Source organism: Stegodyphus dumicola, chromosome 1 (genome assembly GCF_044657685.1).
Source record: "Stegodyphus dumicola isolate Sdum_Otavi_A_Nest chromosome 1, ASM4465768v1".
Taxonomy (NCBI): Eukaryota; Metazoa; Arthropoda; class Arachnida; order Araneae; family Eresidae; genus Stegodyphus; species Stegodyphus dumicola.
This window is the reverse complement of record NC_140768.1, coordinates 255,466,299-255,493,121: the sequence shown is the minus strand read 5'-3', so window position 1 is coordinate 255,493,121 and position 26,823 is coordinate 255,466,299. Positions and strand designations below refer to the sequence as shown.

General features: G+C 30.9%; 1 protein-coding gene across 2 annotated transcripts in view; it reads right to left on the bottom strand.

The window, feature by feature from the left end:
• The window catches only part of LOC118188111 (uncharacterized), a 49,051-nt gene extending 28,332 nt beyond the window's left edge, over positions 1-20,719 (bottom strand). The window contains exons 1-4 of one of the 2 annotated variants that reach the window (XM_035358469.2): positions 20,604-20,719; positions 13,412-13,726; positions 10,029-10,376; positions 3,258-3,544 (exon numbers count right to left, since the gene is read on the bottom strand). In XM_035358469.2, the coding sequence (XP_035214360.1) occupies positions 3,258-3,544; positions 10,029-10,376; positions 13,412-13,691 (915 nt within the window). In that variant the 5' untranslated portion in view covers positions 13,692-13,726; positions 20,604-20,719. Of the gene's footprint in view, positions 1-3,257; positions 3,545-10,028; positions 10,377-13,411; positions 13,727-19,702; positions 20,415-20,603 lie in introns of those variants that run through there. The other variant, XM_035358470.2, reaches the window with a different exon arrangement.
• Between the last annotated feature and the right edge of the window lie 6,104 nt (positions 20,720-26,823).

Below are 26,823 nucleotides of genomic sequence, written 5' to 3'. Positions count from 1 at the left end.
CAATTTTATATGAACACACGCGCGTCATATTTTTTACAACATCCGTTATTTTACCGTTTTTTGCACGACAAACGACAGAAATGAGTAAATATTGATAATAAAATATTAATCTTATTATTGCAAAATACAAATGATATCACATTCAAATATAAGAAAATTATTTTTAAGTTCTTATGTTAGTGAGATGGAAATGCAATGATGTATGAGGCGTATTCGAAAACTAAGTACCGTTTTGTAAAAAAAAAAATAGTAAAACAATTTTTTCGAATCCAATTTTATTTTTACATGAAAATACATGTCTTAAACTATTTTTCAACATAGTTTCCGCCAATGATCAAACACTTGTCATAGCGGGTGACCAGTTTTTGTATACCATCGTCAAAGACACTTCCCGCCAGTTTCGATAACCACGACTCCACAGCATTTTTCGTGTCATCGTCAGATCCAAAACGCTTGCCACCAAGCTCGCACCTTCATGTGCAGGAACAAGTGATAGTCGGACGGCGCCAAGTCTGGGCTGTACGGCGGGTGATCGAACTGCCCCCAATGAAACTGTCGAATTAACGATTCAGTGACACCAGCAGTATGGGGCCGAGCATTGTTCCTTTACTGAGACTCCGACAATTCCTTTACTGAGCATTCTTCTTCATTTGTTTTGAATGGCACGCCTTAGTTTTGTTAAAGTCTCACAATATTGTGCCGCATTAATGGTTTCTCCTCTGGGAAGAAATTCAGTAAGCAAAATGCCTTTCGTATCCCAGAAGACAGTGCACGTGATTTTTTGTGATGACATTGTCACTTTGAACTTTTGTTTTTTCGGAGAATGAGTGTGTCTCCATTCCATCGATTGTTGTTTCGATTCTGGAGTGAAATGACACACCCAAGTTTCATCACCTGTCACAATTTGGTTTAAAATGTTTTCTCGTTCATCACTGTACCGCATGAGAAATGTCAGGGCACTACCAAGTCGCTTTGTTTTGTGAACATCAGTGAGCATTTTTGGAACCCATCGGGAACACAGTTTGCGATAATTCAAGCGGTCAGACACAATTTCGAAAAAAACAGCACGTGAAATTTGTGGAAATGCCTCTGAAAGAGTTGTCATTGTGAAGCGTCTGTTCTCATGAATTGTTTCATCAACTTTCCTTACCAAATCATCGGTGACAACAGAAGGCCGACCACTCCGAGCCTTGGCGTGGACATTTGTTCGACCTGCATTAAACATTCTTACCCACTTTCTCACCATTCCATCATTTATCGTGTATTCACCGTAAACTTCTGTCACTTGACGATAAATTTCGGCCGGTTTAACATTCCTCGCATTCAAAAATTTAATCACGGCACGAATCTCACAGTCAGCAGGAGAACTAATTGTCTTAAACATTTTGAATGTGCACAGCAAGCTGAAAACACAACATAGAGCAACCAAAATGGCAACAATTGAAAGTCAGTGAACAAGAAAGACTAGTGCGCATGGGCGGGACGCCTACCACAGCGCTGCGACGGCGCTAGAATGAAACGGTACTTAGTTTCCAAATACGCTACGTATTTCATTATAGAACATTTTAAATTTATTACTTGATAATTATATTTTAAAATCGAAGCTAATTTTAATATTCATTCAAAGGCAAGTATAGACAAATAAAAAAGGAAAACACCTTGGTAGGAAAAAAAGTAAGTTTAGCATTAACTACTTCTGCAAGGAAATTTACTTCTTACTAGTTACAAAAATGCACTTTAAACTAACTTTAATATTTTTATTTCTAAAAAATAGAAATAAAAGAAAATAAGGAATGGAAATCGCTATTGTTCTCCCATCCAAAGGTTTCCTTGTCTTCCTTTTCTTCATCAGATAATTCTTGAAGAATGTGAGCAAAATCAGCTAGTTTAGTTGCACATATTTTTTTTTTTTTTTCCATGAAAACTGATATAAAATTTATACAGCGAAATGAATTCAAATTCAAATAATACAAAGCACTTAATAAAAAAAATTACAAAATATTTGAGAAAAAAATATTTTCCGAATTTTTCCGAACTGCCCAGTACTTGCTGTTAGCAAGAACTCTGTCTTTAAACACAAAGACAATTAACATTTACCTTAAAAAACAACTGTCTAACTCCTTCCTACTGCTATGCATGTAGTATATGATTGTTAATTTGATGATATTTACATAATATTATTATTGATTATTAAGCTTTTTGCAGGTTATTAATAAATATGTTAAGGATTAAATACTGTAAATGAGCTATAATATGCAATCCAAGCAATACATAACCAAACCATCAGTTTCTCTAATGGAGTCTGCCCGTATTCTTAAAAATAAATTACTAGATAAAAGCTACCATAATAAATAGTACACAAAGTTCAAAAATTCTTTTTTACATCTCAGAGGAGTGAGGAAGTCATTTGGAACCACTCACTCCTTGGCTGCCCACACATTCATCTGTACATCATGAAGCCATATTAAAGCATGAATCTACCATTAAAATAATGGTCATTTGCTAATGACATAAAAATACTCAAATGTTACGAGACTCAATGCAGTTTCTTAGACATACATATCTTTAGAATTCAAGATTAAATCAAGTCTTGATGCACTATTCAGGACCAAACAAACCAGAATATCAATCTGAAGTTGTCTGCACCAATTCAGATGAACAGGATTATTAGAAAAAAAAAAAAGAATAGGATGCAGATCAACATGACTTTATTGGAACAGTACAGAAGAAGAAACCAATGTAAACTATTTATAGACATATCAAGATTTCAGGAATATAAATAAATTAAGATAAATTTATATTATTGCAAGTACTTAGAACAAACAAAAGTTTTCAGCATGAACTCCTTCATGCATCCCTGTCATGGCTTTTGAGTTTTTATTTCTATTTCTTAAAACTCTATCATATAGTGAAAACAAACTGCCTAAAAAATTCAATCATCAAAATACTTCAGTTTGACACTGCTATCCTTGAAATATGCTTCCATCTCACAGTCCAATGATAAACAAGGATGAATGATTATAACTCCATAAGAAATCAAAATTAAGTTTAACAAATATGCATACAAATTACTTGCTTTACAATTGAATGATGTAATATTTTAATCCAATATTTCAGCAAAGAATAATTTTGACTACTTATTTTAAGGTTCAATGATCTACTTTCTCAAAAAAGATAACTTTGGACACTGATTTATATGGTTTAGCTCTGTTAATTAATAACTTCATTATTTAATATAAAATGTAAAAATCACTTGCATCAATCATATGTTGCTTACAGTCTTCGAGAGAAGCAAACCCGTCACTGCACTGACCACATAAAAATATATGTCGTTCCACAACTGGTGCATCTGTTACAGCATGTTTCCCATTTGATTCTACTTCAAGACCATCATATAATTTGTTTATTTCTTTTTCCTTTTTCACATTAACTTCAGAATCATTACAAGATTCCTCTTCCAGTTCATCTTCTATCTTTGGTAGACTATTACAACTTTCATCTTGCAAAGACAGCTCTTCTTTTTGTTTATCATTGCTAGACGAAACTGATAAAAATAAAAACATTATTAACACAGAATTAAAAATAATACATGTTAATAAAAATAAATGCAATATACATAATACATTTGGCATTTACCATAAGAAGCAAAGAACAAACATCAGAATTTTAAAATGCTCTTAGTTACAGCTAAATAATATAACCTCTGATTCTCTGATAAGTTATGGATCTCAATTTCATACAGCAAATCCCCCCTTATCATTTTCTTAATTAAAATTGCAAAATTTTCAACTCCTTTAAAATCATGCTTACAAAGACAAAAACCAGATTATCTCCACATTATTAATATCCTAAAAAGAAAAAAAAAAAAAGAACTCGTATAGTTGACTCACAACTTGACTCCAATTACACAAAAATTCATTAGAAAATGAACACCTCTTTAATTAGTCATTATTCTCTAAACTTAATTTGATCAGCAATTATCACCTGAACTCAACTCGTTCTACTTTAATAAATTATATTAAAATAAGTATCACATAAAATATACATTAACAGCATTGAATATAAAATTCTCTTCCCTTTTTTTAATAACTTCAGAATGTTACATCATTTGCTGCATGAAAGAGATACATGCTAAGCCAAAAGTCAGACTTGGAATAGCATTGATTTTATAAACTTTAGATCTTTAAGGGACAAGTGATTACCAGATACAAAAGTATCAACAGAATACTTTTGATCCTTGATTTATGCTCGAATCTCTTGAAACAAACAATCTAAAGTTGATTTTTGCTTGATTTCATTATTTTCTGCATTTTGCATATTGGTATATATTATCAGTGTGCTTAAGATATATTTTTCATGATCATCTGTCAGTAACTGATGCAATTTTGATAAAATTTGTATTTTTAATCAGACATGCTTGATGTGGTATATAATTATTAGATAGTTGTTTATTTATTACACTTTACGAAAGCATTTCATGATTTAATTTATACTTTATAAAGTTTAGAAAAATTAAATATTTAACATTCACTGAGACAGAATAAATTTGCATCTGAATTCCCTCAATATCAGCATAAATATATAAAAATTAAAATTTTCTTAATTTCTTTGCATGGCCATACTTTATACGTGAAATCCAAGTAGATTAGAAGCAGTTATTTAATATAAATTAAATGACTGTATCTACTGTACTCTCAGTTGAAATGAATACTCCAGATTATATTGAGCACCTGTTGTATGCAAGATCACAAAATTAACCTCAATCAAACCAAATGGACAAAATCATACTACAAACTGCACTTACTTATATACACTGGTTTCTAAAAGTTGAGCATGCGACAGTTAAATCAACAAAAAATGGATAACACCATTTTTCACATAAAGGCAGGAATATATGAAAGGAAACAAGCATTATGTACAAAGATGGTAACAATTTTTAATTTTTGTACATTATACAATAACATCACATTTGGATGATTAACAAATTTATGATTAAAGCTAAAAAGAAACAAACAAAATTTTCTTTAATAAGGAATGTACTAACCACCCTCAATTTTTAAACAAACTTTACAACCATTCCTCCATGAAGGCAGTTTCCAACTCTCTAAGATTACCTGAAAGAGGTAAACATATAGAGAAAGCATGCCCAAGAGCATTCTAAAGATTCTTCAGTGTAATTCAAATTGGGAAATGCGGTAGTCACTCTATACAAGCAACATCCTTGCTCTTCAGCATACTCTTTAACAATGTTGGCTCAATGGGGACAGGCATTATTGTCCATAATGAGGAACTCAGGACCAATTTCTGCAGCATAAGGTCTCACAATGGGTGAGAACTTCATTCTGATATAGTGCATGTCACACAACCTTGACAACATTACTTGCCTCTCTCGATTGGGAATTTTGTTAAACACAAACACTTAGTAATCCAGGTTAAAATAACACACCAAACAAATATTAATTTAGAAGCCAAACAACAAAAATCAGCATTATATTTGTAAATTTTCATAGGACTAGTTTCGATGGTTTTACTGAACCACCATCCTCAGCTGTTAAAGTGCAAATGAACCAGATACATTCAGCATTTTTTTATTATTTTCTGGGTACTTAGCCACAACAATGACTTACAATGGTAGATTTGTATTTTTCTGGCCCTACAATGGTAGATTTGTATTTTTCTGGTAGTCTTCAAATGAAAATTCTTATATCAATACTGTTTACTTTTTAAGACCTAATATTAACTTCCTTCACTTCCCTTTTAATCATATTAAGCACATAATACTTTTATGAATACAGTAGTTTATCTGAAATTTTGATGAGAATTTATGCTATACAATTTAAGTTTTAAAAATAATGGTAGTGCGAGAGGGGTTTTTTAATGTATTGTCTGGTATTTAACATAAAATTTTCTTAAATATTTTTAGACATTCCAGAGTTATCAAATGTAAATTATCATTATTTTTTTTATACGTTAATAAATAATTTTCTGGATGTTCATGCATAACCATTAAAATTGCAAATTTAAACCTAGAAGTTGCTAATTTAAATATGAAATTCTGTACATAAAAAAGTACACTCAATATTTATTTAAATGATTGTATGATGTTCAAAGCTTAATTTATGCTAATGGTTTAAATCAAATAAGAATGATTTCAAGAAAGTTTCTGTATTAAAGATAAGAAACTTTGACAAACATCATTGTTTACAATAAACATATTAAATCACATTAAAAAAATTCTTATTACAAATTATAAATTAAAGTGTGACAACTGAGTAAGTTCAATAATTAACTAATAATGTCTGCATTTTTGACACTGAGTGTTAAAAACAATTACAAAAAATTTAAAAACTGTGATGATGGAAAATAAAAGTTGAGTTAATTTAAATGGCTATACCTGATGCAGACTTTAGTACAAAGATTTTTAAGCACATACATTTTTTTACACAAGTATAAAATCATGCAAATGAAAATTAATATTATTTATACACACACATATTGATTCCTTTACTTATTACTTTCAAGCAGTTTAACTTCAGAATTAGCTGCCATAAAGTTACTTTGATTTGGGGGTTAAACTTATGCTCAAAAGGAGTTTCAGTGTTAAACCCAAATCCTAAAGAATGAATCAATTTGATTCATATTTTACTTAAGCACTACTCTTCTAAAAAAAGAGAGAGAGAGTGTGTGTAAGAGATAATGTTGCAAAGATATAACTATTAATAATACTTTCTTAAATTCCAGTTTCACAGAGTACAATTAAATAAACTGGATATAAACTTTAATGCTCATTCCTAAAATTTAATTCAAAAGTATGTTAATCATACCTTTGAATAAAGTTCTTAGTTCAAGATACATAAAAGAATATACATTAAATATTCATTAAATATAAAAAACTATATACATTATGATATTTTTACTTTTTGGAGAGAAGAACGCAACTTTCTGCAATCAGTGTTACAAATATACTTCAAAATCTCATACTTCTTATTTCTAAAACTAACCAATATTCTTAACAACCATGCACTTTTTATCTTTTCAGCAATTTTTAAGTATTATTAAAATATCTTTATATTCGAAATCATACATTTAATAATAAATGGAAGATGTAAAATAATAATGACAAAATTTTCTATTATAAATAATATCCATCAATACAGTCAAAAGTCGTTAATTCGGACACCCATAATCCGGAATGATCTATAATCCGGACCTCAAAGCTAAAAACTTTCTGCACATGCGCTGCGTTGACACATGCGCATAGGCGTTTATGCGTGCGCGTAAGTGCGCAAGTGCAGAATACGTTTTCACGTGCGCGTTTAACGTATAACGGACGGTATAAGCTAAAATTATACAATTATCTATTTCAGTTAATGTTGATGCTTGCGTTATTCCTTAATCTTCGAATTGGATGCAGCTTATTATTTTTTGCAGACTGTAAGAGCAATTTTATAAAAGTAAACTTGAACTTTTGATTATGTCAATTTCCGATTCTGGAGCTCTCAAAGGATCTACAAAACGAAAGTATGTCTCGATGTCCGTCAAAAAAAAAGTGGAATTGCTGCAAAAAATGGATAAAGACATGAAGAAGGTGACAGAAAGGTTAGTGAAAATGAAAAAATTTCGATTGACAAGTTAGTCGGTATTCTCGGCACAGCAATTACGGGACTTGAACAGCGGAGCTTTTTAACTGAACAAGAAATTATGTCTGTTTATAGAATTAAAGAGAAAGTATTATCACATAAAACGAAACAACTTACATTGAAAGAAATGTTTAATAAAGTAAACAAATAAATATTAAGCTTCTTTTTTTGTAAATTTTGATACCCTTTAGATCATAATTGTTCTTTATTTCCTAAAATACAGTTTCATATTTTTAATTTTAGAATTTGTGCATGCCATCTTACGAGATTTAAACTGATGATCTATAATCCGGAATCGCCGAAGTCCCGACGAGTCCGGATTAACGACTTTTGACTGTACATGAAATATTATGATTTCTCCAAATGAAGAATATGGCAGTATCTAATCCCTTTACCTTTCACCAGAAGAGTATTATTTCAATTTCTTATGTTTGTGAAAAATATATACATTTTCCAACTGCAGAAATTCATAAAAATTCTGTTATTTTGCATAGTGGATTGGGCTAAATGCACCAATTTCTTCTTCCTCATAAAAAAAGATCTTACCTCAACTTTTTTTAAAAAAAATCTTTAAGAAAACACACTTATTATTAAAAGATACAGACCATTGTCCTTCTACTAGGAATTACTACATCAATTGCAAATATTAGTATCACACTTTTACTCAAATAAGAGCTGAGTGAAAAGAAGAGTGAACATAATTTCAACATGTGCTATACTGTTAATGTCCTATTTATAAAATCATTACACAACTAATAAGAAGAATTCTTATTAGTTGTGTAATGATTTACACTTAAAGTAAATAACTTCTATCTATACTGAAACAACAAAGTGAGAAACTAAGAATGAAGAACTTAAGTTCATTTTCCTCATATTATGCTCTTTTATTTTATTTTAAAAGAGGAAAAAGTGCAAGTCAGACTGCTCCTAAAATTTATGCTAAAGTGCTGTTTCTGACGACAGTTTAAAGGTGGTTTGAGTATTTAAAGCCATTGAAAATGACGATCTATTAAAAGAAGTTACTGCTGAAAATCCAGGTTATACAGTTTAGGATTTATCTAATAAACTAAATATTCCAAGAAGTGCAGCACATGATCAATTGTACTTTTCATATAATTTTTCAAATTGAACGAAATATGTGTATCAGTGAGAAGTTAATAGTGTTTTGATTATTACTTATAATCACAGGGACATAGCCTGAATTTATATCAAGGCACAGTGCTGAACACCAAATGTTTCAAGAAATAATATATTAACAAATGAAAATTAGAATTACATGTATTGGAAAGTTGAATATTGTTTTTGCCTATTAATATGTTGCTAAACATTGCATAATATGAAAATAATTTAATGCATTTAATCAATATTGTAAATTCCTCAGATTTAAGGTCTGATTTAAGGTTTTTTTTAGTCCAAAGGGGCTTTGTCACTGAAGGACTATTCTTTCTTTTTGCGATTTTGCGTTGGTTCACTATAAATGTCCGTTTCACTTTTCAAACTGTTGCCACCAAATGTTAAGTTGAATTTTAATAAGAAGTTATATTAAGGGTTCTATACTTGTTTTTGCCCATGCTTCCTTTTCACAATTGCTTGAAGATCAGCCCGCATACTTTCCAAAATTCGAAACATATACTTAAACTAGATTTAGATGACTTGTTAACATATTTTATAAATTAAACAATAAAAGGTGTAGAAACATTGATAAATACCAAAACTGCAAAAGAAGTAATCTTTTATGTTCATACACTAGAAACTAAATACTTAACAGATAAATAAAAGGTTGACTGCATATATTACCTAATAATTGTAATAAAACTATTTTAGACCTCATTGTTTGTTTCCATGTTAATTTTTTGGCATATTTTATCCAAGAAGACAGCTCAATTATAAACAGTAAATAATCAGAAAAATAATTAGCATTTGTGGGTTATGCAGGATTAGGAGCTACAATCAACATTCAAAATGTCAATCACTTGCCAATAAACATTTGCCTTCCTTTTAACAACTGCATCCTTAACCTTCTGCATGTAGCACAAGAAGAATATGTTTTCTTCTAACATCTCTATTAGGCAGTGGCCTATAGATGAATTTGAAACTTTTTACAGTAGATGAAGGTTATCTTGTTAAATAAGTTTTTCCCCCTGCTTTGAAAGCTATATTGAAAGCAATAATTAGACAGTATCCACTGGAATTATCCTTTTTAAAAAGTCATCTAATACAGCTCTCATGTCCAAATAACCCACAAGAACCAGATAACTATAAATTTCATGAACCCATAATTATACTTAAAAATGTATCACAAATGATGTAAAATACAGGACATTCCAACAGCTTAAATCAAGAAGAGCAATATTAAAAGTTTAGAATGAATTCTGCAGATTTAGTTACCAGATTTATCTTTCTCAGCTTTAAGGGTCACAATGCATTTCTTCTCATTGATATGGCAACATCTGATATGAGACATTAGTCCAGATTTCCAAGCACAAGAAAATCGGCAGAACTTGCACTTATATGTAGTGACGACATCCATGAAATCTTCCAACCGGGTAATAGTACTTATGGGTTCAATATCACTATGAACATCAAGTAAATCCTGATCCAAGGAATTTTCCTGCATAACTGATGACTTTCCTTCAGATAAGCTGTCACTTTCTTGTATTTGCAGGAAGTCTGGAGTGTGTTCATGTTCTTTTATTTCAGATGGAAAATGCACAGCATATACAGCAGGTGGCTCTTCTAAATAAATAGTTATATCATTTTTTTTTTTACATATATAACAGGTATATAATTTCTTCAGTTATATAATTAAAATCTTAATATAGGAGAATAAAATTAATTTTACATTCATATTTTAAAATATATATGCAAAAATTATGCCTACATTCATTATAAACTTTAAAAAATAACAATGTTACAAAATCCTTCATAAATATAAAACATGCAATAATACATTTCCCCCACCTTAATTCCTCATAAGAACCTTACAGACTAAAATCTACCTTCTATATCTGAAAAACAAAACTTGTGCAGTTTACTATCTTACTCTATAAACACCTTTATTATACCTAACCTACAGCCAGTGCCAGATTTACATATAAGCTGCAGAAGCCATAGCTTACGGCCTCCACTTTCTTGAGGCAACCCCCAAAAATTGTACCATATCCCATATAAAAAAATAGACTTCTATTTCTCCTAAAGGACTCTATATCTAAAATAGCTTAACATCTCATCAAATCTAAATCTGTGATAAGTTGCTGTATACCAGCTTACTGCAACCATACTAGAGAGACTTAAAGTAAATAACTTCTATCTATACTGAAACAACAAAGTGAGAAACTAAGAATGAAGAACTTAAAAAGTTAATTTTCCTCATATTATGCTCTTTTATTTTATTTTAAAAGAGGAAAAAGTGCAAGTCAGACAGCTCCTAAAATTTATGTTAAAGTGCTGTTTCTGACGACAGTTTAAAGGTGGTTTGAGTATTTAAAGCCACAAAATTTACAGACTTTTGAAATTTTAGCCTTGCAGTGATGCCTGCTTTGGACAATCAGCCTTTGAAAATGACGATCTATTAAAAGAAGTTATTGCTGAAAATCCAGGTTATACAGTTTAGGATTTATCTAATAAACTAAATATTCCAAGAAGTGCAGCACATGATCAATTGTACTTTTCACATAATTTTTCAAATTGAACGAAATATGTGTATCAGTGAGAAGTTAATAGTGTTTTGATTATTACTTATAATCACAGGGACATAGCCTGAATTTATATCAAGGCACGGTGCTGAACACCAAATGTTTCAAGAAATAATATATTAACAAATGAAAATTAGAATTACATGTATTGGAAAGTTGAATATTATTTTTGCCTATTAATATATTGCTAAACATTGCATAATATGAAAATAATTTAATGCATTTAATCAATATTGTAAATTCCTCAGATTTAAGGTCTGATTTAAGGTTTTTTTTTTAGTCTAAAGGAGCTTTGTCACTGAAGGACTATTGCTTTCTTTTTGCCATTTTGCGTTGGTTCACTATAAATGTCCGTTTCACTTTTCAAACTGTTGCCACCTAATGTTAGAGCCCTGCATTATATTTGAAGAACTTAAATAATGAAAAATCTGCATAAATGTATGTACATTTCTTGCATTGTGATAAAACAACAGTACATAGAGCCATCAAATTTTGAATGACGTAATCCTACTGCGAATATGGGCATGTGGAAACCCAAATTTGATATTTGGAATTCGTTTTATTATAGAATTCATATTTTGTAAAACTTTAACAAATTTTTGATTAACAAACTTAGGGATTTCAAAGGGAGCAATGGCAACGTTATACAGAAAAAACATTTTTAGCTCCAGCGCGCGAGACTCTGTATTAGAAATTCTAAAGATATGCTCAGTTTAAAACTATTTCGCAATATTGCTCTTGAACTGAATTTTATGGTTTAAATGCGAAGAACGCGATATTTAATAGATAAAGGTAACAGACAAAATGTTAAAAAATGCCCCTTTGGGACGTAATTTAAAATTTGAAACCTTCCAGATTTTTATTTTTTTAAATTCATATCAGTAGTCCGCCAAATATCTTTATTACGTGCGACTTAAGTGTCTTTTTGTTGCCGATATTTTTTTGGTTGCTTGTGTAACTGTACTAGCCAATGGGGTGAAGTTATCATGGCATTCAAATAGTCCATATACACTGATACCATACATGCAGTTATTGTTTTAATTAAATTATAATGGTATTTAAAAACATTTAAATATTTTTAATTCATATAACTGTTGCTTATTATGCATTTAACTATATTTACATATGAATTACCTAGAAACTTGAAAATGTGAGACATTAAAGGAGACAAAACCAACTAACAAGTTGTGCATAGTACATCTCGTTAGGTACATTTACCAAAACTCTTATGTTAAATATCCTTTCGCGTAAAGAGTTTAAAATTCTGCCCAATTTTATTCCGACATTGTATTTTAAACTGAATTTTCAGCTGAACATAAATTGAGCATGTCAGGGGGAACATGAACATTTGTTTGCATTAGCAATCATCTATTTTTGAAATGGTTTACAACTGAATGCAATAGTTCGTGAGTTCCTGTTCAAGAGTTCATGAAAGAACAGACATAAAATTAAAAATAATTGATGATCCTCTGCAAAGAGAGCTTAAAAATGATGGAAAGATCTACACAAGAAATGTTGTGTACAAAGAAATCTTTGACATCTGAATTAACATTTTATTATTTAAATCACCTTTATTTATTGAGCTAGCGGTGGCTCTTAAGAAATGTACCACCAGTGGTTTCCTTCATTGCACTCTACTTTAAGCAGTTAAGCAAGTAGAAGGGAGAAACCCCCTGGGGCAGTAAGCAAAAGGGCATCCTTGCCACCTGCCCTGGGTAATTCAGTTTGAATTAGCACTTTTGCACAAATCATTTTAATTAAAATTTATAATATCTAGAACAGCAGTCATTTTGTATAACCGTCAGGCTTTCTAGTATCATAATAACCGAGGTGATGAGAATACCAAAATAAAGATTTTTTAACAATTCATGAAGCCCTATAATTCATTCAGTCTCACTTAAGAGTCATTCAAAGTACTGTGAATTAAGACCTAAGTCTTCAAAAGATTTCCAATATAAAAATCTTATTGTTTGATGGAAGAACACACACATTTGAATTAATTACATTTTAGGCAGTGCTATGAAATGCTCAAGTATGTAATATAAAAATGCAAAATATTTCAAAATTAGCTTTTACCATTAATATTATCCACATCGATGCAATCAGTATCTTTATCAGATATGATATCACAGTTTTCAGATGTAATTGTTTCTTCTAAAGGTTGATTATTTATTTCTGAACTTTCTTGAAGATGTTGTGAAACAATAAATGTAACTGGCAATGCCTCACCATCTGCAGTGGTCAAAGTAGCAGTAGTACAACCATCAGGAAGAATGATTCTTTTATCATCAAGGCATATCGCATCAACATATTCTATGGACTGTGATAAAGAAACATCTCTTTCAATATTCTCCATGTAGCAGTTAAAGGTGCAACAAGACCTTCCCAAGTCTAAAAACAATAACAGTGATATTTAATATTAGATTTAAAAAATTAGAAAACATTACATCACTTAGCTTAACAATGATTACTGAATATTTTAGAAACAAATACACCAGCAACTTAAAATACTTTTTTGCTCAAAAGCAGAGAACAGCTGTGCTGCTGAGCTGTAGATGTAGAGACACAGTTATTATTCATAAACTTCAATTGCAAGGAAAATTAAAGAATTCATTTCCTGATTTTTCAAAAATTTTTAAAAAAAAAATTATTCATAAATATGGGTTAGAGTAGACCTATTTTCACTAGTAGAAAAAAAAAAAAAAAAAAAAAAAATTTGCACACATTAGGCATTGTGAACTCTCTTTTTTATCCATGTACACATCAACTTATTTTCACTAGGAAGGGTACACCTTGTATTATCGTGAAGTTGTTTCTTCATTTGTCCCCAAGTTGTTTCGTTTATCGCCAAATTGTTGTTTTATTTATGGTAACGTTAGTAGTTGAATGTTATGGAAACCCTAGTAGTTGAATGTTATGGAAACCCTATTATGATGTAATCGGTTGTATGATTCCTGTAAATTTTATTTTATGGGATGTTTTGTAAGGGCCTGTGCTGTGTGTTGGATAGGAAGTACATTGCTTGTTTTGCTGTTTACACAATGGACTGGCTGAATGTAGTAAGATTAATTTGAAGTTTCTGTATGATTTGGAATGAAAGGGGAAAAGAGCATTAATTGACTGGGGTGTAAATGAAGGTTTACTTAGTAGCCATTTTCCGAACAGTAGTTCCGGACAATCCAGAACTACAGAGGATACTTTTGACACTTATTTTTGTGAATTCATGTCCATGTCATGATGCCTATTTACAGGTTCAAGTTCAGATAAGTTTAGGAAGTTTATGGATGCTGTTAAGGAATTTTGTGTGCCACAGACTGGTGATGAAGATATTTCTAAATAAGGTAAGTGAATATTTGCTTTGTGTATTAGATTGTGTATAAGAGGTTTCCCTTTTTTATGTTATTGTTTGGTTTAAAATGTAGTTTACTGAGATTATGTATTTTTTATTTGTCTCTATTGTAGAATTGATTGCTCCTTTGACTTTTTAAGTGAAAATATATTGATATGTACATGGACAAAGTCAAGGGAGCATGCAATGCCAAGTTTGTGCAATTCTCTGAATTTTTTTTTTAAAGTGAAACTAGGTCCACGTGTACATGGATCAAGTCAAGGGAGTTCGCAATGCGTAGTTTAAGAAATTCTGTGATTTTTTTTCCCCAAGTGAAAGTAGTTCAATGTGTACATGAATATCGAGTTTGTGCAATTCTTCGACTTGTAATTTTGTCTTTGTGTAGTGGTGATTTTTGGCGCTAAAATTGCCGCTACACAAAGACAAAATAACAAGTCAAAGAATTGCACAAACTTGGTATCCATGCACGCCAAAAATCGCCAAGGGGTACCCACAAATATACTTTTACCTAAATACATACTAAATTATTTAAACAATATGAAAACACTTCCAAGCTCAAAAGAAAAAGAATACATAATTTTATGAAAGCAGTCATATAAAGATTCCTCACACTTTTAACATTTACTGCTTAGTTTGTTAAACTACTGTTAACTATTTAAGGTAAAAGCATATTTACAGGTACCCCTAGGCGAAAATTGGCGATTTTTGGTGGTACATGGACACCAGATTTGTGCAATTCTTTGACTTGTTATTTTGGCTTATGTTGCGGCAATTTTAGTGCCAAAAATCGCCACTACACAAATACAAAAATAACAAGTCAAAGAATTGCACAAACTCGGTATCCATGTGCACATTGACCTATTTTCACTTAAAAAAAAAACACAGAATTGCACACATTAGGCATTGCGAACTCTCTTTTTTATCCATGTACACATCAACTTATTTTCACTTAAAAAAATATGAGAATTGCACAAACTAGGTATTGCATACTTCCTCGACTTTGTCCATGTACACATCGAACTATACAGTCAAAAGTCGTTAATTCGGACACCCATAATCCGGAATGATCTATAATCCGGACTTCAAAGCTACAAACTTTCTGCGCATGCGTCAAGACCTTTACAGCTGCAGATATGCGTGTGCGCATGCGCAAAATATGGTTACGAATGCGAGTTTAATGTATAACGGACGGTATAAGCTAAGCTAAAATTATCTAATTCAGTTAATGTTGCAGATTGCGTTGTTCCTTAATCTTCGAATTGGATCCGGCTTATTATTTTTTGCAGACTGTTAGAGCAATTTTATAAAAGTAAGCTTGAACTTTCGATTATGTCAAATAGAATTTCTGATACATATTTACTAATATGTTTTAAGGATCTACAAAGTGAAAGTATGTTTCTAAGTCCATTAAACAAAAAGTGGAATTGCTGCAAAAAATAGATAAAGGATAATGGATTTGTTTATCTAACCATTCCGAAATCTGTTTATCAATTTCACGCTGCTCTGCGTGTAGGGGGGGGGGAACTTCGCAGCGCGCAATGAACTTGAAGTTGATCTGTCAGCACTATCCTTATCTTCAGGGCAGATGTTTTTATTTTATTTGGCTTATAATTCCTTACTAAATGTAGTAGTTCATCTCGATGTACTCCGTCTTTGATATGATTTAAATCAAATTCCTCGTCATTATAATTCACTTCCAATAGTGAAGAAAGTGACACAGAGGTTATTGAAGACGAAAAAATTTCGACTGACAAATTAGTCGGTATTCTCGACACAGCAATTATAGGACTTGAACAGCGGAACTTTGTAACTGAACAAGAAATTATGTCTATTTATAGAATTAAAGAGAAAGTATTATCACATAAAACGAAGCAACTTACATTGAAAGAAATGTTTAATAAAGTAAACAAATAAATATTAAGCTTTTTTTTTTTTTTTTTTTTTTTTTTTTGTAAATTTTGATACTTTTTGATCATAATTGTTCTTTATTTCATAAATTACGGTTTGATATTTTTAATTTTATAATTTCTGCATGCCATCTTACCAGATTTAAACTGATGATCTATAATGCGGAAAAATCGATAATCCGGAATCGCCGAAGTCCCGACGAGTCCGGATTAACAACTTTTGACTGTATTATATAAGTCAAAAAAGCAGTCAACAAAAAAATATATATAATCTCAATAAAATACATTTTAAATCAAACAATGAAATATATAAAAAAAGGAAATTCATCTTTGCACTATACAAAGGAAATATCCACTTACCTTATTTATGAATTAACTTGTCTCAGTCAAACAAAATTCCTTCATAGCATCCAAAAACTTCCTAAAATTATCTGATCTAGAATCTGTATACTGGCGTCACCACATAAATTCACAAAATAAAAGTTTAAAGTATCCTCCATAGCAATGTATTGTCCATCTAATACGCATTTCCTTTCTACAAACAGGACACTTAATAATGGCTACTAAGTAAACTTTCATTTACACACCAGTCAAGTAACGTTCTTTTTCCTTTTCTTTCCAAATCGTACAGAAACTTAAAATTAATCTTACCACATTCAGCCATTTTACCTTCTAAACCATAAAACAAGCAATGTACTTCCTAACCAACAACACATGACAAGTCGTTACAAATTCACCGCAATAATGCACCCGACTACGTCATAATAGGGTTTCCATAACATTCAACTACTCAGGCTACTAAAAATAAACCACCACTTGGGGATAAATGAAACAATTATGCGATAATGCAAGGGATACCCTTCTCTGTACTCTAACCACTCTGTTTAATTGCACAGTTATTGATTTGCCATTTTTTTTTTTTTTTTTTTTTTTTTTTTTTCTTTCTTTCTTTCCTCTGCAAGAAGAGGATGTTAAATTAGCCCTGAAATCAATAGAATTTTAATAAAAATTTACATCAATCTAAGCTTACATTTTTTTTGCTTAATTTTAATTCACTATAATTATTATTAAACCACAGCTAAAAACAAAGATTTTAGAAAAGGTTTTGGTTAGAGTTGACTTTAGGGTAACCCTTATATTATCGCAAAATTGTTGTTTTATTTATCGCCAAGTTGTTGTCTCATTTATGACAGCCTTAGTAGTTGAATGCTATGGAAACCCTATTATGACGTCATTGGTTGTGGTGAATTTGAATCGTGGGAAAACATTTAGAAAGTGTGTGCCGGATTTTGGGTAAGGGCTTGTGTGTGATGGATTAGTATGTTGTTATTTTGTGGTTTACACGATAAGTTGGTTGATTGTGGTAAGATTAATTTGAAGTTTCTGTAGGACTTGGAACAAAAGTTGAAAAAAGCATTAATTCACTGGTGTGTAAATGAAGGTTTACTTAGTAGCCATTATTTGTTTGAAGGAAGGAATGTCCTGTTTGAAGGAAGGAAATGCCTATTGTCGAACATCGGATATTTTTTACTCTTTTTTTTTTTTTTTTTTTTTTTTTTTTTTTTGTGAATTTATGTGGCTACACCAATATACAGATTCTAGTTCAGATAATTTTAGGAAGTGTTTGGATGCTGTTAAGGAATTGGGTTTGCTGAAGATGCGTAAATTCGTAAATAAGGTAAGTGGATATTTCCTTCCGTGTAGTGCTAAGATTAATTTCTTTCTTTATGTTATTTTATTGTTTGATTTAAAATGCAGTTTATTCAGATTATATATTTTTTTGTTGGCTGCTAATTTGACTTTTTAAGTGAATATAGTTCGATGTGTACATGGACAAAGGGAGTGCACAAAGCCTAGTTTGCAAAATTCTCTGATTTTTTTAAGTGAAAATAGGTCAATGTGTACATGGGTAAAGTCAAGAGAGTGTGCAATTCCATTTTTGGGCGATTCTGGGATGTTTTTTTACGTGAAAATAGGTCGATGTGTACGTGGTTACCGAGTTTGTGCAATTCTTTCTCTTGTTATTTTGGCTTTGTGTAGCGGCAATTTTTGTCCCAAAAATCACTGCTACGCAAGCCAAATTAACAAGTCAAAGAATTGCACAAACTCTGTATCCATGTACCACCAAAAATCGCCTAGTTTCGCCAAGGGATACCCTAAAACATACTTTTACCAAGGTTTCCTTTGAGGCATTAAAAAAAACAATCATTAATCAATGTAATAGAAACTTATTTTTATTTTCCTTTAAAATTTTTTCTTACGTTATTTTATATGCAGCCCACTACAGTATCTAAAAACTCATTCTCAAATGCATCAAAATAAAAAGACAATCTTTCCTTTTAATGATACAAAAATAAAAGATTATTTCAGTTTTGGGCAAAACAATACTGCAACTGTTCATGCTTTGTAAAGATTTTTTTATTTCTCACTAAAAAGCCCAAGATCAAAGATATCCAAATTTCATAATGTCATAAAGCTACACAGAAAGGGAAGCACTGCAAATTTCCTAATGATAGCTTTCTAAATACAACAAAATTATTTTAATATTTAACAATCATTATTAACTATATTATTAAGCAGAATTCATAGACAAAAAAGAAAAATTTTCAATTTACTTAATTTTACATTAAATAATAGTAACAAATCATCATTATTTATTTATAATAGTTAAAAAAAGATCCATTACAAAAGGTTTGTTGCACTAATATATCCCAAATGCATTTCTTCTCCTTACACAGAAATTACATTTGAGTAATAGAAATTACATTTGAGTAATTTCTGTGTAAGGAGAAGAAATGTTTTGTACAGTTTCAACTACAGTTTCTTAAATACCAAATTACCACAATCTACAAAATAATATAAATGTAACCATTTTAATATCTTTTATTTTAAAAAATTCAAAATGTAATCTGCAAAGGAAAAAAAAAAAATATTATACATTTTTTTATTATTTCAAATATTATACAACTTTTAGAATATTCATGATGAATTAAAAACATTAAGCCAGACATTTTATAATTAAATATTAGACCAGGCAAACCAAGTTAAGTAAATAACACACAATTGCAGGGGGGGAAACAACTGGAATGAAATTGCATATTAGAATATTACCTTGAAAGAAAAAAGTACACTGATTTGATTATGAATGTATTACAGCCTGCTTTTGATCAATCAGCACAGTATACCAATGAATTATTTATTACCACTACATGTTATTCAGCTCTTTCGCTGAAAACTTCATGGATTTCAGATATGTAATTAAATTTTCTTCTGCGGAACAGGAAGTCAGCTTTCATGATAAGAAATTTTTCCATGCAATTTAAAGTCAATTAGGAAAGAAAGAAAACAGAAATATCGCATCTCTAAATAACAAAGTAAAGAATAAGGAAAGAACAGTCTCAATAGATTTAGAACAACTGGGCAACATCGCAAAATACAAGATGCACAAAGCTGGGACGGCATTTTTTTCTCAATACAGGACCGAAATAAAACTAGAAATTAAAAAAAAAAATTTAAGCTATGAAGATGTATTCACTTAGTATTTAAAATTTAAAACATAGGGGCCAATTTGAAAAGATTTAAAACAGAATAGTTTTAAAGCCACAGTGAAACTTTCATTTAATATCAATGCGAACAGTCACAACAGAGCTCCTAGAATAGTACACGAAAAGTATGATAAAGATTACTGTTCTTTTGTAATGGCGGTTAACAAACTGAAATTGCTATCTACAAATACTTGGGTATGCAGTATTACACAAAGTAATACATCTATTCAAAATAGCACTCTCGCAAATCACTCGCACACCGCTGAATGAAACAGAAACTTCGTGTGAATAATCTAGTTTCGAGGCTACTTTGCGAAGATTTTCATGTATAGGCTTGGAGATTATTACAAGTTTAATTTCTCTGAAGATACGCATACAAACTAATGTTATAAAATAATACAAAAAAGTCCTGCATATTTATCAATATACAGCTCACAGTATAAAAATATGAAGAAAACAAGAATTACTTTTTTAAAACAAGCCGTTCAATTTCGTCGATTAGCGGCAATCTCGACCTACTACCACAACGTTTCTAACCACCATTAACTTGCATTTGACGTCAAAAGCGACGCAGCTTGTTGCCAGTTTCTGAAAAAGATATTTTTAATTCTGAAAAATAAATTTTTACTCTAATTTTTGAAAACAACAATGACCAGCAACTGAAACAACGAACATTTCGTTATGAAAACAAGAGAGATTTAATCATAATCATCATGGGTGAATCTTTACATTATGGTAACTTGGCGATTTTCTGGCGAAAATTTCGCGACCAACCCTGCTACAGCAACCTGCTAGTTTTGTTTTGGACGCCATTTTGTTTTCACGAAGTAAAGGCATGTTTTTTTTTTTTTTTTTTTTTTTTTTACTCAAAATTTTTTCCAACAATCTGCTAGTCGAATTACGCTTATACTAGAACTTTTATTGGTACATCTGCTATAGACTCCATCGTAAACAACGCACGTGCGGAGATTGTTGTCACTAGATGACGGGACCACCTTTTTTCCTCTTCTTCTCTTGCGGAATGTATCTCATTACGACGAAGATTATGTGCGAAATTGAGAGTGCCTGCTTGCCGAGTTTTTAATAATTGCACTTACACGGTATCCATGTACACGTCGACCTATTTTCTCTTAAAAAAACATCCCAGAATTGCAAAAAATGGCATTGCGCACACTTTTGACTTTATCTATGTACACATCGACCTATTTTCACTTAAAAAGTCAAAGAAAATTGACAAAAATCCAATTTTTCTTACTCTTGTAAAAAGCGCCAAACAAATAAGTGGGCGATCCTGCACTTTAGCAACGAAATTGTTTCTAAGTGCATATTAGCTAAAATCACGATCAGAATTTTCCGGAAAATGTCACATTACATGTCTCAATCTCTCATTTCTCTAAGACAAAATAATCTGTGATCCGAACTGTGTACTCAGATTATTGTTAAAGTCCTAGCTAGTAACCTTTATCGCCTTACCAAAATGTCGCCAAACTACCTGTTACCATATTCTAAAGATTAACCTCATCATGAAAATAAGAGAGGTTAGTTACTTTTTTATTAGTTTAGTTTCAATTGATCGTAACTTAATAAGTGATGGTGAAAATCATTAATTCTATACTTCTCAATTTGTGGTCCGCAGACTTCAAGTAGATCTCAAAACCTCAAATTGCGGTTCATGGAGGTTAAAATGCTGAGGTCCTCTTAGATTGCCAGAAAAGATCTTTAAAAAATTCAAATTAAGTGTGTATACTCCACTAATATACCCCACTGTGTATATTCTCAGCTGAAAAATGTCAGAGTGAAATTTACATATGGCAAACATCTACCATATTTTGTGAAATTTATAACCTATGGATTTCCCACTCTAGTCTTAGCAACAAAAGAAAGATTTAAAACACTTCGACTTCTTACCGCTGTGCAGTGGCGTAGCAAGCATAACTGGTGCCCGGGGCAAAACACCTTCGTGGTGCCCCCCCCACACACAAAAAAAAAACAACTTTCAGTAATATAATATATAGAATATATTCGTAATAAGAAAATAATGCAAATAATAATAAAATGCTGAATCTGCCATAAAATACTAAAAAATATATTAAGAACAGTCACTACCTAACTACACTAGGCTTGGATTCGGAAATGCATCTGTGTCGGCGGAAAAATCAGACATACGATGATATAGAATTAGTTAAAAAGGCGTTATTTATTTTACATATTTATATACGTGTTTTTAAAAGGTACAGTTTTTAAACAATTAAAAGTTTAATATACACTACAGATAAATAGATAAGAAACAACTTGCCTACTACAACTCAACTCTGCCAGTCTGGTAACCCATAGCAACCAAAAAAAAATAATATTTATTCTGTTCAATTGTTATAATTATTTAACTATCTGTCTAAAAAAATTGTACTTCCATAATTGGTGACCCGTATTTACTACGAATAGCAACCTTCAATGCTGCACGAATATGGAGTTTATATGTAAAAACTCTGAGCAGCAGTAAGTTATCCATTGTGATGAGATGCAAGTAAGACATTTCACCTGACATTTCAAGCGTTGTGCCGCATTACGGTGAGTCAACATATTTCTGTCACAATTTCAGCGTATATATGTATCGTCTCCTGCATTTGAGCCGCCAATTTCTCTGATTTCAAGTACCAAGAAACTGTATCACTATATACATATTGATTATTTTTCTATACATAATTTTATTGTGCATATTCTATACATATTATTATTGTACATATCCTATACATATTATTATTGTGCATATTTGATTGATCTAAAGTGTTTGACAACGATGCTACTTCACAATTGGCACGAGTGGCAGTTAAGCCACCGCCTTTTTGTCGTAGAGACCCATCGTTATGGTTCATTCAATTGGATGCGCGTTGAGTCACATTACTGCCGACGAAACTTAATTTTATACAGCGATCGTTGCGTTAAGAGGTTATCACATATGGCTACAGTCCCTGCTAGACGGGACTTTTTTGAGAAACGAGATTCTGGTAGCACTGGTTTAAATGGGAGGATTCCTAGAAAAAAGAGTCCCGCTGGAAGCGAAGTCCCGCCTAGCTACGGAAAAATGTTGCGTCTATGCGGGATTTTTCAAACCTCACCGAAAATGTCTCGGCTGGACGAGTATTTCCAAACCCTACCCCACTTTTCGAATTTTTGACGTCATGGACAAATCGACTAGTTTCGCCTGGATGGTAATTCTTGAGCATGCGCTGAAGGGCGAGAAGTAACATAAACAGAACTTTGGCTTGCACTTGTAAACAGTATTAAATATATTGTCTGAAAGTGTATTCGTTTATGTAATTGCATAATTTTACTGTTTCTGTAATAAGAAAACTTCATTCAGATAAAATTTATTTTAACATTATTATTATTATCTGGTTATAGGATTATACGAAATGCTGAATACTCTAGGTCAGTGCTCCGCAACCTTTTCTCACCTGCGACGCACAAAAAATCTTTCTGGAATTTCGTGGCACACCAAAGAGTTTCGAGTTATCAAGGAAGTGCCGAAAAAATTCAAATGCTGACACACTTACAATCACACACACACAACTACACAACAGTGAAATATATAAAAACATTTAAAATAGACATTATTAAGGAAAAAAATTGTCATTGTGTATTAAATACATGATAAAAAATTGCAAAATGTCAAATACATGTATTTGATTGCGGCACACCTATATCCTACTCATGGCAGTGTGCCGCGGCACACCGGTTGCGGAGCATTGCTCTAGGTACTATCGTAATCTTCGCATAACCTTTCACATTGGATTTTGCCTTATCATTTTAAAATATATTGTATTATAAAGATTAAAGCAAATTACTTTGTTAGACATGTGAATGTTCTAACTGAATTTTCTTTTTATCACTTATTATTTATTTCCTCTTTGAAAACACATTCATATTTGACAAATAATTATCTCCGCTGAAAATTTTTTGATTGTTTAAAAACTATATTTGTCAATAATGTAATAAAAACTCACTAATCTAGTGCTTCATAGATCAATATGACAACGAATTCAAAATGTTTTAAAAACAGTTCTTTAATCTTTATTTTGTAGTAGATGCAACTAATGTCACAGAGAAAAAATATTTCAATAAAAAAGTTCCCCATGTTAATTCAATAGCAAAATTATTTCTATTTCAGTGAGAAATCCACTTTCAATGCTTATATAACAGAAAAATGTAACATAAGCATTGTTCAGTAGTGATTAAGAGTTGCCGACAGGAGGCGCTGCTAGTGCGTTATACTCTCGACCTACGTAATTTGAATTGAGTATTCTTTTCTTTTGTGTACTTGCTGTAACAGATCTTACAGCTTTGTGATTGAGAATTTAAAATGTTTTGGAGCCAGATCGTTCCTCTACAGCAACAAAATGATTAATAAATATATAATAAAGTAAATATCTTTTTGGTGATAATCTTTGTTATTAAATAGAAAGTCAACCAGCTCCTGAGTACAGTTCAAGTGGTCCGTCGAGAATCGAAGGTGAGCTCTCCCATTTTAATCTCTATTAAATTTGAAGAGTATAACTGTTATAAATATGGAAGCTCTAAAAACTAGAAAAAGAGTGTTAAAAAGTTCACTGACGAGGCATAAAGATAAAGTTGTTTCGTCATTTGATGTTTCAGATTCAGTTGCGTTGCAGCTATTTGAAACCAAAACTAATGAAATTTCTAACGAACTTAAATCTGTATTTTATTCAATTATCGAAACATGTAAACCCGAAGAATTGGATAACTTTATTAAGGATAAAGAAGATACAGATGATATTGTTGATGAGTTGCTATTGATGATTAAACGTAACTTAGCAGTAGTAAAAAAATAAGATGAATTCTGAACACCCATTCTGTGGTGCTACTTTGGTAGACGGTTGCACGGATTTTTGGCGATTTACATCGGCGCAATTGTTGGCGCGATTTTTACAAACGTCAGCCATCTTGAAAAACGCTGTTTTTACGCATAGTAAAGTATTCGAAACTTAAAAAAAAAAAATAAATAAATATCGTTAAAAGTAATGGATTAATTTTTTGTTGAAAATGTCGTTTTTTAAGATGGCAGGCAAGTGTAAATAAATACATTTACTATGAGTATAAAATACTAAAGTAAGGTTATTATTACTTTCATATAGCAAAGAGAATAAAAACACCGCTATAAAAACATTGGGCCAACGTTTAATTAGATTAAAATATTACTGAAATTGAATATCGAATTAAAAACCATCATACCAACATTTACAAGAATTAGAATATTATTAAATTCAAATACTTTAAAATACGTTATATAGAATATAATTAACATTAAAACATATGGACAATAATTATCTCAGCAATTTCTGAAAATAGTGTATTAATTTTAAACAAAAATTAAAGTATACATTTATAAAATAAAAGAAAAATATGTACTTACATTTTTTTTAGTATTTAACCTGTTGTTTATTGATAAGTACCACAAAATATCAGAATCATAATTTAGATAACATCTTTGAAGACATCTTTGAAGGAATTCGAAGATATGAATTAAATTTTAAAACGACGCGGAAATGCACAAATTGTGAGTAATCAATCAGGGAGCTGATTACAGCTCGTTAATGCACAAATATTCTATAACCAATCAGAGAGCTTATTACATCACGGCTAGAATTAAAATTATTTAAAAATTCATACATAATAAAATCATTTTTTAAAAAAATGCAAAATTAAATTGTACTTTAATATTTAAGAGCCATAAATAATGTTTAAAACATTAGATTAAATTGATATACATTAAAACGAATTACTTTTAAAGTAAGGTGACGTCATTGATTACATCATCCACAACATAAAATTTCATAAAATATGATAAACAATAAAATTTTTATTTCAAATAAAAATGCAAAATTAAATTGATTTTTAATATTTAAAAGCCATAAATAATATTTTAAACACGGAATTTATGCACGATAAAACGCATTTTTTTTAAAATAAAATGACAACAAAGTATCGGTTACCATAAATAACTTATCCAGCAATGGGTTTACCATCAGTTGTATTACTCGCCAAAGGAAAATCGCCAAAATCCGTGCAACCGTTTACCAAAGTAGCACCCATTCTGTTTCTTCTGTGCCGAGTAACAATAATTCAAATGTGTTTTCGGATGTTAAGTGACCGACGGTATCGGTACCGACATTCAATGGTAAAATAGAGAATTGGATAATGTTTAAAGATATGTTTAAAGCTAGTGTAATAGAAAACAAATCTATTTCGAGTAATGCAATGAGATTGCAATACTTAAAAGCTAGTTGTAAGGACGAAGCTCTGAGAGTAATACAGTCTATTTCTATTTCGGATACAAATTTCGATATAGCTTGGAAACTTTTAGAAGATACGTATTCGAATAAACGTGAGCTTTTAAATGCTATAATAAAAAAGCTTTTGAATCAGCCGAGTATTAGCGAGACATCTAGTTCTATTCTAAATTTAATTGATGTAACGAACGAATGTATTCGAACTTTGAATATTTTAAACTACAAAGTAGAAAACTTATCGGAAATAATGATTGTATATTATTGGATATATTATTGGATAAGTTTGATAAATCGACTCGATACTGGTGGGGAAAGGAATTAAAAAAACTCGGAAGAATTTGGTACGATTGAACAATTACTTTCGTTTTTACAAAGCCAA